The sequence below is a fragment of the Odontesthes bonariensis genome, chromosome 19, assembly GCF_027942865.1.
Source record: "Odontesthes bonariensis isolate fOdoBon6 chromosome 19, fOdoBon6.hap1, whole genome shotgun sequence".
NCBI classification, from domain to species: domain Eukaryota; kingdom Metazoa; phylum Chordata; class Actinopteri; order Atheriniformes; family Atherinopsidae; genus Odontesthes; species Odontesthes bonariensis.
This window is the reverse complement of record NC_134524.1, coordinates 5,333,462-5,348,006: the sequence shown is the minus strand read 5'-3', so window position 1 is coordinate 5,348,006 and position 14,545 is coordinate 5,333,462. Positions and strand designations below refer to the sequence as shown.

Sequence of the window (14,545 nt, the reverse complement as noted above, 5' to 3'; positions counted from 1 at the left end):
GACCAAAGAAGTGGAGCACATCAGTCCAGCTCTGAGGTCTTTACACCGGCTGCCTGTCCATCAGAGGATAGACTTTAAAGTTCTGATGCTGCTCTATAAAGCTCTGAATGGTCCAGGACCAGAATGCATCAGTGACCTCCTGACCCAGTATGAACCTTCCACACCCCTCAGGTCATCTGGATCCGGTCTTCTATCAGTTCCCAGAGTTAGAACCAGACATGGAGGAGCTGCATTCAGCTTCTATGCTCCACATGTCTGGAACAAACTCCCAGAAAGCCTCAGATCAGCTGGAACACTCAGTGTGTTTAAGTCCAGGCTGAAGACACACCTATTTTCAGCTGAATAAAGCTCCAAATCTGAAGCTTGAGTTTCAAAACTTAATCACATTTTAACTCCTGATTTTATCTATTGTTCTTATTTCTTTCTTTTTTGTTTAAAATTTAAATCGTGCTTTTTATTTCTACTGTTTTAATGTCTCTGTAAAGAACTTTAAATCGCCTTGTTGTTGAATTGTGCTGTACAGATAAACCTGCCTTGTCTAACCTTGGTGTAAACATTAGTTACACTTCTACTGCACGTTCACCGCTGAGCCGTCCGCTGAGAAATAAACTGATCTGCTTTGATCTTTGACTTTTTAAATCAACAGGAGATGAAGACGAGGGAACATTTTGAAACTCGATCACTCACAGCTCAAACTGCTATTTACTTCCTGTTGATCCTGACAAGGTGTTGAGTCATCTCAGCTTTTATGTAAGAGTCCCAACGCACACCAGTGAGTGATAGCACATCATTTAAATGGCAACAAAGTGCTCTGCAGCAGAGGTCAGCGACCTGTTCAAAGGGCTCTGATGGTAGAACTCCACTAAGGAGGAGCTGCTGCTTCCATCTGAGCTGCTTTCACGCAGAGGGTGAGTCATTCTGCTGCTTTATAAACAGCAAACTTTCTCCTGTTTGGGAGCTGAAGCAGACTGATGCAACAGCTCAGTCTGAGGTCTGCAGTCGTTCTTTTGGTCGACTCAAACAGGAAATGTTGAACAAACTCTTCTTTCTGAAGCACGTCTGAATGTGCAGAAGAAGTTAAATGAGTCTGACAGGATGCATCGTTCCGTCTGAGGCATTTAGAAGATTGACAGAAGATGTGAGGTTTGGTGCACGAGTACTTTGTAACATTTAAACCCCTGAGCTGGATGAACAGAGCGAGTTTAAACGTCAGCGAACCATCAAATGCAGCAGAAAATGAGCAAAGAGCAGAAAAACATCTGCAACAAAAATTAAGACAAACTAGCTTAAATTAATGAATAGTCACCCAAATGTTTGACTGTATGCCTTTAATGCTCAGAGTGTGTGTGTAAAGTTAGTTAGAGTTGCTAAATGTTCTCCAGCCATCAGTGCAGTGTAGAATAAGCCCCTCCTCCTCACAGAGCTCAATCAGTGCACATTTAGCGTGTCCGGCCTATAATCGGTCCTCTCTGATAACCTGAACTCGCAGATAACACTCGTTTGTTCTTTCCGCCTCGCTGTCTGCGGCCTGCAGATTTCACAGCTGCATGCAAACTACCTGCGGGTGCAAAAGGCCGTAACGATCTGAGACCGAGTGTGTCGATGCAACTAAACTTGACTGCGTCACCTCGTCATTTCAGAGGAAACGTGCAGCTGATAAAAGAACTTTACGGTTGTAGCTGCTATCATTCACCTCAGGGAGTTTTATCCTGGCTGCTTGTGACTGAATCAGAAAATGGCTGTTGTGTTTGTTTCTCCAACAGCCACCTGTGCGCCATGGTAATGCCACAGCCCTTTTACAGACAGCCGTTCCACTTCCTATTCGCCCCATTATAAAAAATTTGGCTGCAGTTCAGTTGATTTTCTCTGGGGGCGCTGGCGAGCGAGTGCAGAATGACCATTTTCCATAGGGCTGGCGCTAATAACTCAAAAAATGTCCCCGCTAACGGCTGAAACCTGAAAATATTACTGTGATTTCTGACAGAGGGATGTAGATTTATATCAAAAGTACAATAACCTGGGAGTTATATCTTTCTGTTTTCTTACAGGTCTGGCATTTGCGAGTCAGTCTCCGCTAGCATTTTGCTAACGGAATCTGAAGAACGCACGGCAGATTACGACCGGCTGCTTTACAGCACACTTCCACTGTGCCAGAGTGCTAACCTGGTGCTGCTAACAACAACCAAAGCTAAACCAGAGGCTTGTCAGAGAGTATGTAAAAGGGCTGTGCTGAAATCTGTAACTATTTGAGCTAACACCTCTCTGCTAGCTCAGCGCTAGGACTGACCATGCCGTAAAGTGATGCTACATGTGTGACGTCACTCGGAATGCAATACTGACAATAAATGTGTATTTTAAACAAATCTAGTGAGTCTAAAAAAATCAAACCAAGTGCCGTTTGAAAGGATAATTTATCCTGCCTTCAGGAAAATTAAAATGGAAAAATATAAAAAATTCTATCAAAAGCAATGGCTGGATCTAAGGTGGATTTCATAGTACCACCATAGAGTTTGGCGTGCTCTGCACTGCTTCGTTGGCGCCCCTAGAGTGCAGTACCACCCGGAAATAGCCGCCAGTTTTCCCTCTCTTCATAATAGAGACTCTCTGGTAACGCCCTGTTGAATTCTCCTGCAGAGCCACGCCTCCCTCAGCTGCCTGTTTACTGTGTCAGTAGTCCAACCAGTTCCAGTAAAGCTGAGGTGAGGCCTGAAGGGTTTTATGTCCTCACTGAAAACAACAGAAACAATGACAATGAAAACAAATCTGGGATTGTTTGGACAGAGAGAAATCTTTCAGTAAACTGTAACAATTGTGGTTCAGATGTGCATTCTTCAGGGTTTATTCAACTCTCATCTCTTCTGTTCCCACATTTCAATGAAAGCTTTTCACTAGTTCAACTACGCGGTGCTGTTTTCATCTTCCAAACACGACTCGTGTTTATGCAAACAGCCATTAAAGTGATCAAGGAGAGGACAGATTCCAAAGCATGAATACAACGACTCTCGGTCCCCCTCCCGCTGACATGTTGATGCATATCTGATATGAGTTTTTTCTCTCCAATAAGCACTAAGGTATGTAGAGAGGGCATGACTGATTGACAGGGTAGGGATCCAATCATGACGCCATTCTCAGCCTCAAGTCAAGTGCCGAGTCTCTAACTTCCAAGTCCGAGTCGAGTCTGAAGTCTTTTATTTTTTGTCAAGTCAAGTCACAAGTCATCAAAACAGCGACTCGAGTCGACTCGAGTCCAAGTCACAGTAACTCGAGTCCCCATCTCTGTCTCCTTGTTTCAGTGGAATTCACTGCTGGGCAAACAGGCCGTCGTGCTGCAGGGGAAACTTTGTGAAGAGCAACAACAAAAACGCATCGAACACTGTGTAAAACTCAGTAAAAAAGAAGCAATTCTCACACCAGAACACCGGCTTATTGGTGAACAGAGTTTCCAGAAGGACTGTGGCTCCCGTACTCTGCCTGTCTGCAAATGGTTCAATAATAATGTGACTTCATTCAAAACCAGACGGATGAAAAGAGGCTCCTGCAACTCTGAGTTGGGTTCAGCAGGTACAGAATAATGATGATATGAAAACAGAAAAAGCAGAAGCAAAGTTTAAAGTTTATCTTCAGAGAAGTGAGCTCCACGGCTGTGTGGTGCAGTTCAGATGCATGACAGCACCGGTGGGGGGGCACCTGCTGGACCCAGTGATGCGGATAAAAAGAGAAACGTTAAGAAAAGACTCTTTAATGAGAAGATTTTAAAAAAAAAATCACAGTTTAAACAGATGATTTACAGTGTAGAATAGTGGCAGGTGGTACAAACTGCTGATAATATAATATATGAAATGAAATACAAACAGTTAGAAAAACATTCTTAATAATCATGTTTTATTCTATAGTGTATTATATATATATATATATATATATATATATATAGTCCATAAGACCCCTCTGACTCCTTCCAGCAGGGATCTTTGTTGTATTTATCACATCTGTCGCAGACTTTTCCTTTTTGTTCTCCCTCAAACTTTATTTATAACCAATAAGTTAATTTTTTTTCTCTTTTTCTTACTTTATCAAAGCAGAATGTGCCGTTATCTGGCTGTTGTCTCAGGGCTGCAAAGCAAAGTTAGGAGCTGCGGTACCTCGGCCCCCAACTTAAGCTAGCAGATAGCTTAGCATAGCTGAGCACATAAACATCTGATTAACTTGTGTTTTTAGTGCAAAAGCAAACAAGAGGTCCAGTTTAAAGTTAAAAAACAAAGCCAGAAGGCTTTTTAACAGTGTTTTTTCTCAAATGTAATCATTTATTATTATTATTAGTATTTTTATTGTTGTTGTTAATATACAATCATTGTAAATATTTATAATTTTCTTTGAGCTACTTGACTAATAAAGTATTTTTCTATCTTATTTCTACTGTGTACCTCAGTAAGCCGTCACAGTGTTTGCTCTTGCTGCCTGATGCTGCTGTGACCCATAAAACAGCTGCATTTGATGCCCTGAGAATACTTTACATGGATGAACAGCTCTATGTGGACATGCTTTCACCAAATGGAGGCTCGATGTAGCACCACAGCGAATCCCGGAGGATCGACGGCCCCGACCTTTGTCGGGGAAACTTCAGCACTACTGTCGGTGCGTCCGGTTGGATCTGTTCACATTTTTCTACTCCTACAGCACACACAAGTCACAGTGTCACTTGTTCCTGGGTCGTAACTTTTGTTTCCACGACCAGAAAGATAAAAAAATAATCTGACAGCACACCAAGCTTCAATAGTTTTCCTGCCTGGAGGCACTTAAAGTTTAAAAGGGTTCGAGCACAATACGATGCTGGCAAGACTGTTAAGTTGAGGCATTTACGCCATGTTTGTGGGCACAGAACGTGGTGGCCTGATAACACTGAAATCTTACAGGCTGTGGAATTCAGTTCAGTCTATCAGATCCAAATTCAGCTTTCAAAAAGGACTAAATTTCTGTCACGATGAATGATTTTTTTAAATTTTTTTTATCAGAACCGAGATCTGCCTAATTAAAACTAAACCAATCCTAAAAGTTTGCTTTTCTCTGTTTGGTAGCTGCATTATAAACGAAGAGATAAGCTCAGTCGTCATTGAGCTGTCGGTTTGGCTCGTTCAAAGGTTCTCTTTCACCGCGGTCGTTCTCGTCTTCCTGCTCGTTCTCGTCTTCCTGCTCGTTCTCGTCTTCCTGCTCGTTCTCGTCTTCCTGCTCGTTCTCGTCTTCCTGCTCGTTCTCGTCTTCCTGGTCGTTCTCGTCTTCCTGCTCGTTCTCGTCTTCCTGGTCGTTCTCGTCTTCCTGGTCGTTCTCGTCTTCCTGGTCGTTGGCGTCTTCCTGGTCGTTGGCGTCTTCCTGGTCGTTGGCGTCTTCCTGGTCGTCTGCATCTACACAACACAGAAATGGTTATTTGTCGTGGTCCTTCCTGCTCTTTCTCTGGTTATAAAAAGGTTAAAGGGATAGTTCGCCTCTTTTGACATGAAGCTGTATGACTTCCCATATCAGCAACATCACTTCTGAACATCTTCTTACCCCCTGCTGCGTCCTGTGAGCAGAATTCCAGCCTCGTTTTGGTGTTGATGAAGGTACTCCGGCTAGTTGGCCGAGGTTTAAAAAATAAAACGTTTTGCTTCTCAAAACAATATGCGTTCAAAAGAGAAATACATTTGCATCACACAATCGTTCTCCAGGAAAAAGTCAGACCTCACAATCGCTTGGCACTATTTTCTCTCCCTTCATATCACTGCCTGCTGTGCAGACCGAGCAGCAAACACCGTAACAGGCGCGGCTATCGGCCGGCAGCCGCAGGCAGTGATACGAAGGGAAAGAAAATAGCGCCAAGCGATTGTGAGGTCTGACTTTTTCCTGGACAACGATTTTGTGATATAAATATATTACTCTGTTGAACGCATTTTGTTTTGAGAAGCAAAACGCTTTATTTTTTAAACCCCAGCCAACTAGCCGGACTACCTTCATCAGCACCAAAACGAGGCTGGAACTCTGCTCACAGGACGCAGCAGGGGGTAAGAAGATGTTCAGAAATGATATTGCTAATATGGGAAGTCATACAGCTTCATGTCAAAAGAGGCGAACTATCCCTTTAACGTGGGTAAAACTCTGTGCCAGGTTTACTTCATTGACATTTTCACTTGTTGAAAACCAGGAACTGTCAGACTGTTGGATCTAACATCTGCATGTAGCACCGACACAGTAAAGATTATAAATTCTTTAAAATGAAGAAGACTGGATGTAACTGAAGTATTTACAACAATGCACTGTAAAAGTCTGTGTTCAACACAAAGAGCGTTCTCTGGACCCGCTTCAAGCTGACTATGTTGCATTCAAGGACACGGTCAGCTGCTGGAAGTCGGACATTTCTCAGTATTTTATGAACTGGATGCTGCATTTTGCACGATGTAACAAGTAAGAGGCTGAGAATGCAAATGCAGGTCTGAGAAGGCGAGGAGAGACGATAAAGAGAGAGAAAGGCTTTTACGAGAACTAAACTACAGCAACAGAACCAACATGGGGATAAATACCACATAATGAAAAGTGGAAACCATCAAAAGACAAACACAAGAACCCAGACCCTGACAATTAAAGGCCATCCTGAACTGGTTGGCACTGATTTCGTCTCGTTGTTTGCAACAACTTCAATCTGCTTGGAGTCGTGTGCAATCTGTGACACTCGTGCTCCGCTTGTGTTTTATCCCGAGCATCATACTTAAACCTGCGCTCACCATCACAAGCTCACCAACGTGAAAATGATGTTCTAGTGACTGAGGATGAGTAAAAATGAGTCAACGAGATCTTCAAAATCTGTGGAACTGACTGAAAACTGTTCATGGTTTGGGCTCGATTTAAGAAAAAGAAGGAGCAACACCAATAAATACTTGGAAAGCAGATTTCTACGCCCCTCCTGACGGCTGCAGGGAGAGCCTGACCGCCAAACGACTCCACCCCATCGATCTGACTGGTTGCACTTCACTGGTTATAGACGATATTAGGAGGTGGTCACATGTGGTAAACTGCTCTTTATCCAACATGCTCCAACAATAGCTTCTTAGTGGGTTCTGTACTCCAAACCATCTGGTTTTCCTCTATGAGAGACTTTTCTGACCAGAGATTTTGGTCATTACGGGAATTCATCTTCTAATATGATTATTTTTTATCAGAAACCACAGAATAAAAGGAAACTTAATGATGAAAGTTGACCTTTTCCATTTATTAGCTAAGTCATAAAACAAAGAGATTTGCTCAGTTATTACTTTGGTTTGTCCTGAGGAGTTCCAGATGATTTCCATCATTGGGGGGATTGTTTTCCTGTTGCCTGTTTTGTCCTAAACAGCCAACTATGAAACACAAAAGATGTTATTTGTCAGTGGATCATCAGCCTGAATTAAATGACACTTATGTTCGAGTAGAATCACATCTTCCTCTCATGTAAATATATTTTCTGCAACTTATAGTGAAAACAAATCAAGTCTTTCATGTTACTCTTAAAACTTGAGTTCAGCTGTTTAAAATGTCAGTTTTTTATCGCATAAATTATTATTTCATGATTTTTAGTCACACAATCGCTGAAATGATTTTTATTATTAAATAACGTGTAAAACAAATATTTCTGACTGTGAACAATGTGAGTAACGATGGCGTTTGTCCTGGTGTTAAAGATAAAAGTCAGAATCCAACAAACTCACAGAAAACCGCTTAAAACTCACAGAAAACTGCTTAAAACTGGTTAAAATTCACAGGAAACTGGTTACAACTCACAGAAAACCGGTTAAAACTCAGAAAACTGGTTAAAACTCACAGAAAACTGCTTAAAACTGGTTAAAATTCACAGGAAACTGGTTACAACTCACAGAAAACCGGTTAAAACTGGTTAAAACTCACAGAAAACTGGTTAAAACCGGTTAAAACTGGTTTAAACTGGTTCAAACTCACAGAAAACTGGTTATTAAACTTATGAAGCGATTCATGTAAAATATAAACTTGGCCTTTTGCTTGAGAGGAGTTTTAACTGTTAATATTTATCTAAACATATAAACATCTGTAAGAAATAAAAATGTAAAAGTTTCCTTATTTTTTAGGATTTTTTGTGAAATTTGATATAAGATCAGATTGAAATTTGACTCAGTTTGAAGGAATAAAAGGATTGATTTCGTGACCGTTTCCCGTTTTGCATCTGAATGAAAAGGGTCGGATTTTTCCAGTTAAAATGTTACACGATGAATTGTGTGTTTCTTTCTATTTTTTTCATGAATGATTCACAATTATAAACTCAACGGATCCATAAATGTTCAGAATTTTGTAATAACAGCATGAATTCATAAGAAAACAGGATTCAGGATCTGAACTCGCTTCATTTAGTCCTGTATTCAGAATCTGATCATTTGTTTATGAAATCAGAAAAATCTTCATTCATTCGAAGTTTGAATTGTTCCGTACAGAAAGTGATTTCCCTCTTATTAAAGATTTCTGGATCTGTTTAAACTTCAGAGACACACCTGAACACAGCTTCTATGGGAAAGATAAGAAGTGGATTTTTCTGAGAAGAAAGGAATGAAAAAGAGGAGGAATTTGTCACTTACGTCGTTTCAACACAATGAGACCGATAATGAGACAAATGACTCCGACAGCGACACCAATGAAAACTCCTGCAGAACAGGAAGAAATCAGAACAATAAGAACCAAGTTAATATATTTGCTTTATATTCAGTTAAAGTAAAAAAGTATCAACCTAAATTAACTGAAAATTTCAACTCAAAGTGACTTTTATCATTTTAAAGGGATAGTTCGCCTCTTCTGACATGAAGCTGTGTGACATCCCATATTAGCGAATTAGAAAAAATAGCGCCAAGTGATTGTGAGGTCTGACTTTTTCCTGGAGAACGATTTTATGATGCAAATGTATTACTCTTTTGAACGCATATTGTTTTGAGAAGCAAAACGCTTTATTTTTTTAAACCCCAGCCAACTAGCCGGACTACCTTCATCAACACCAAAACGAGGCTGGAACTCTGCTCACAGGACGCAGCAGGGGGTAAGAAGATGTTCAGAAATGATGTTGCTGATATGGGATGTTACACAGCTTCATGTCAAAAGAGGCGAACTGTCCCTTTAATCCTTTGTCATGAACCCTGTTTAACCTGTGATGAGCCCCACCCAAACATGCTCGTACATTAAAGACAACACTTTATGGACTTACCCTTATTATTGCCGGTCTCTGGATCGTCTCCTGAGAAAAATCAATTAAAATACTTAAACATGGTAAAATGCTGTCAACGAGGAAGCTGAACTCAAACTGAGATGTTTACTTACCTTCTTCTCTTCTCTGGCTGTTTTCTGGAAAAGTGAAGAATTGAGTTCAGTTGTATTTAAGTGTGAGCTTGTTCTAAACTAAATGTTTTCTCTGGTTCAATCTGCTCAGCAGAACTCACCAACAGTCAATGTGACGCTTCCATTCTTGAACTGAGTTTTGGGAAACCAGCAGGTGTAATTTCCCGCATCGTCATGGCTGACATTGCTCAGTCTGAGGGAAATGTTTCCATGGACCATTTCATCATGGAAGAGAGACGTTCTGTTCTTGAACCTTTTTTTTACAGGATCTTGATCATCTCCCCCACTTCGATATGAATTCACTATATCTGTTCCATTGAACTTCCATTCAACTATTAGAGCTGTAACATCGACCGGTGGTTCCAGGTGGCACGGCAGAACTACGTCGTGACCCAGCTGTGCTGTGACTGGAACATACGAGCCGATCACCTCAAACTCCCCTGGAGAAACAAACACATTTAGAGTCGCTGCTACATGACCAGCATGGTGGTCCATGGTGGTCTTTAAAACCGTTGAAATGAACGGCAGAAGCTGCTAAATGAAAGAGACGTGATGGAAACAGGTTCCTCGTCAAACCCGTCAGAACTCAAGCAGGTTCACTAAAGGCACCACAGCAGCAAAAAACTGGACAGAGTCGGACAAAAGCCAGCCATAAGATCACCAAGAACCGAGTAAGTTAGAAGAGTTTAAAGGGATAGTTCGCCTCTTTTGACATGATGACATCCCATATCAGCAACATCATTTATGAACATCTTCTTACCCCCTGCTGCGTCCTGTGAGCAGAGTTCCAGCCTCGTTTTGGTGTTGATGAAGGTAGTCCGGCTAGTTGGCTAGTTGTGTAGACCGTTCAGACCGAAGTGCAGACTGAGCAGCAAACACAGTAACAGGCGCAGCTGTCAGCAGGCAGTGATACGAAGGGAGAGAAAATAGGGCCAAGCCATTGTGAAGTCTGACTTTTTCCTGGAGAACGATTTTGTGATGCAAATGTATTACTCTTTTGAACGCATATTGTTTTGAGAAGCAAAACGCTTTATTTTTTAAACCCCAGCCAACTAGCCGGACGACCTTCATCAACAACCAAACGAGGCTGGAACTCTGCTCACAGGACGCAGCAGGGGGTAAGAAGATGTTCAGAAATGATATAGCTAGTATGGGATGTCATACAGCTTCATGTCACCCTTTAGGGGTCAACCTCAAGATTAGAAGTATCTGGCTGATGATAGGACGCGCGCTCCCGGGCGACATGTTCAAAGCATTATGTCCCTATCAGTACCAATAAAGTTTTACACAGAGTATGTGTAAAGATGTAAATCTTTATTTATGTCACAGACACAGGTCACCTTTTAGACGTTCAAAGATTTCCTCTCACACCGTTCTATGCACTTTAAAACTTCCTTTATTACTATTCGACACTTTGGACATTCTGGATTAAAAGTTATTTTACAATCTGCACTTTTTCCATTGTTTCTAAAATCCACAGAGTAATTCTCATGCTGTGTCGAAGCATGTTGTGCGTTGAACCGAAGATAATTAATTATGAGTAAAGAAACATCTTTCTGTGTGACATGCTGGGGATAAAAAAAAAAAAGGCCGCAGAAAGTCGTTCACGGAATCACGGCCGTCTTTTTTTAAGTGCGCAAACTATTCAGAAACGGTGTCACCTACCTGCTCCTGAGACTTTCCACACAGCGCCGACAATCAGCAAGATAATAACCCACGCAAACCTCATATTTCTGCTCAACAAAATAATGGAGATCGTCTCTTGTTTTCCAGAGAAAACGAACAAACACTCGACAGACGCCCTCCTGAAAGCCAGTTTAGTTTCTCTTTCAACGGGTGACTTAAATAAATAAATAAATAAATATGAGGGGTGTGTTCAGGTAAACAAGGAAATGAGTTGATCCGTCCTCCCACACCAGCCTATCTGAGCAATAAATCTGAGTAAACGAGTTCTGATCAACAGTTTATTATCTATTAATTAATTAAATAAACGGCAGAAGTTGCAGAATTGCAGCTCAAAGAAAGAATAAAGAGATTCTTATACCTCAAACACTAATAAACCTTTCCCCTCTTTGTGCTTCCACTGTGCTGATCTGTTGTTTTAATCATAGGAAGGTTGCAGCTTTGATGGGGACATATCTCCATTTTCTATCTGAATGTGAGGTTACTCTAACATGTGAAGGCAATTGGCAAAGGTGCTGAACACATATGCATTACCCTTCACTTTTCTATTTTCATGACTTTTTTTTTTCATTCTTTTGATTCTAAATTGGACTGTTTTCAATATGCACATTAAATCCATAACCATAAACCACATGGAATACAGGGATTCAGCAAAAACTCTGAAAAACAAAAGGAGGCCGGTGATGTCACAGCAGGGTGGTGGGTTGGTAGGACACGGATGCGGACTCAGAGGTGTAAGCAAAAAGAATGGGTTTCATTCACAAAAACAAAGTTCAACAAAAGGCGCGGCTGAGCCGGATAACAAGACTAAACTGTGGAATAAAAACATGAATTTTATTGAAACAAAACAAAAGACTTTAAACATGAAAGACACTTAACTTTAAGGTCGTGGCTCGACTAGGCAAGGGAGTGGTGATATCGGGGAAAAGGATTACACAAAATGACAGGAGCCTGGAAACTAAATATGGGTGATTGTGAATGAGTGCAGCTGGGGACAATGAACAGGTGAGGTAAGTGAACTAATGATCAAACAGAAACTGTGGGGAAGACAATGGCTGTGTTCGAAACCGCATACTACATACTGCAAACTACATACTACATACTGCATACTACATACTACATACTACATACTGCATACTGCATACTACATACTGCATACTACATACTACATACTACATACTGCATACTGCATACTACATACTACATACTACATACTACATACTGCATACTGCATACTACATACTGCATACTGCATACTGCATACTGCATACTGCATACTACATACTGCATACTACATACTGCATACTGCATACTGCATACTACATACTACATATTGCATACTGCATACTACATACCACATACAGCATACTGCATACTGCATACTGTATACTGCATACTACATACTACATACTACATACTGCATACTGCATACTACACACTGCATACTACATACTACATACTGCATACTGCATACTACATACTACATACTGCACACTACATTCTACATACTGCATACTACATACTGCATACTACATACTACTTACTACATACTGCATACTGCATACTACATACTGCATACTGCATACTACATACTACATACTACATACCGCATACCGCATACCGCATACTACATACTACATACTGCATACTACATATTACATACTACATACTACATACTACAAACTGCATACTGCATACTGCATACTGCATAGTACAAACTGCATACTGCATATTACATACTGCATACTCCATACTGCATACTGCAAACTACATACTACATACTACATACTGCATACTGCATACTACATACTGCATACTACATACTGCATACTGCATACTGCATACTGCATACTACATACTACATATTGCATACTGCATACTACATACCACATACAGCATACTACATACTGCATACTGCATACTGTATACTGCATACTACATACTACATACTACATACTGCATACTGCATACTACACACTGCATACTACATACTACATACTACATACTACATACTACACACTACATACTGCACACTACATACTACATACTGCATACTACATACTGCATACTACATACTACTTACTACATACTGCATACTGCATACTACATACTGCATACTGCATACTACATACTACATACTGCATACGGCATACTACATACTACATACTGCATACTTCCTTACTGCATACTCATCGATCAGACAGTATGCAGAACGTTTACCCACAATGCATTTCCCTCCTGCCCGAGCCGAAATCAGCCGGCCTGAAGCTGATTTCTCTTAAGCTCTTAATTTTCAGGCGAGAAAGTAGTCGTTTAGATCCCCAACGTGTTGAAAACCTGACAAAATACCAGCTGTTTACAATTTTGTTCCCACGAATTCGGTGCTACTAAAGCTAGCCACAGTGACCAACGCACTTCAGGTTATTTTCCCAAAATAAAATACCCGTTGCCTTTTATCATAGGGAAAGCCATTACGATACAATTGGTGCTTTTGTTTTGAAAACAGGAAGTGAACCTACCCTCGTTGTAGCTAGCTTGAAACTGCCGTTTTGAGAGGAAATGACGATCTGCGACGTCACGTTACGTTGCATCTTGGGTAGTTTGAGTACGAGTAGTAACCTCATGATGCATACCCAACATTTTGGCCAATCTAGTATGCATCCGGGAACTTCTCGCTTACTCAAACTCGCATACTAACTCAAAAAGTTAGTAGGAGTAGTAGGAGAAGTTTGCGGTTTCGAACACAGCCAATGGCAAACTAAATACATGAACATGTAAGACAAGAACTCAAAAACCAAGACATGACAACCTAAAACATAAAACATAAAACTGAAATCATGGGGAAAATCCCATGGGCGTGAAAGGTGAGTCATTTTCAAGGCTTTGTTTCTCCTTCAAGAATTCAATGGTTCAATGGATCGTGTCACAATGCAGATGTGCTGAACATATAAAGCTCTGAATGACCGAGCTCCATCACATCTTAAAGATCTCATAGTTGGATATTTCCCCAAAAGAGCCTTCAGTTATCAGGCCCCTCTCTGTGGAACCAGCTGCCAGTTTGGGAGGCAGAGCCTTCAGTTATCAGGCGCCTCTCTGTGGGACCAGCTGCCAGTTTGGGAGGCAGAGCCTTCAGTTATCAGGCCCCTCTCTGTGGAACCAGCTGCCAGTTTGGGAGGCAGAGCCTTCAGTTATCAGGCCCCTCTCTGTGGAACCAGCTGCCAGTTTGGGAGGCGGAGCCTTCAGTTATCAGGCCCCTCTCTGTGGAACCAGCTGCCAGTTTGGGAGGCAGAGCCTTCAGTTATCAGGCCCCTCTCTGTGGAACCAGCTGCCAGTTTGGGAGGCAGAGCCTTCAGTTATCAGGCCCCTCTCTGGGGAACCAGCTGCCAGTTTGGGAGGCAGAGCCTTCAGTTATCAGGCCCCTCTCTGTGGAACCAGCTGCCAGTTTGGGAGGCAGAGCCTTCAGTTATCAGGCCCCTCTCTGTGGAACCAGCTGCCAGTTTGGGAGGCAGAG

The 14,545-nt window shown here is 41.5% G+C and overlaps 1 protein-coding gene across 1 annotated transcript; it reads right to left on the bottom strand.

Moving 5' to 3' along the window:
* Positions 1–3,729: 3,729 nt before the first annotated feature.
* On the bottom strand, positions 3,730–11,178 carry LOC142368569 (uncharacterized). The gene is made up of 7 exons (XM_075450774.1): positions 11,017–11,178; positions 9,453–9,791; positions 9,334–9,357; positions 9,221–9,250; positions 8,604–8,669; positions 7,278–7,361; positions 3,730–5,396 (listed from the first exon to the last, which is right to left on the bottom strand). Exons 1-7 carry the CDS (start codon positions 11,078–11,080, stop codon positions 5,098–5,100), a joined length of 906 nt encoding a protein of 301 aa, XP_075306889.1. The 5' UTR covers positions 11,081–11,178; the 3' UTR covers positions 3,730–5,097.
* Between the last annotated feature and the right edge of the window lie 3,367 nt (positions 11,179–14,545).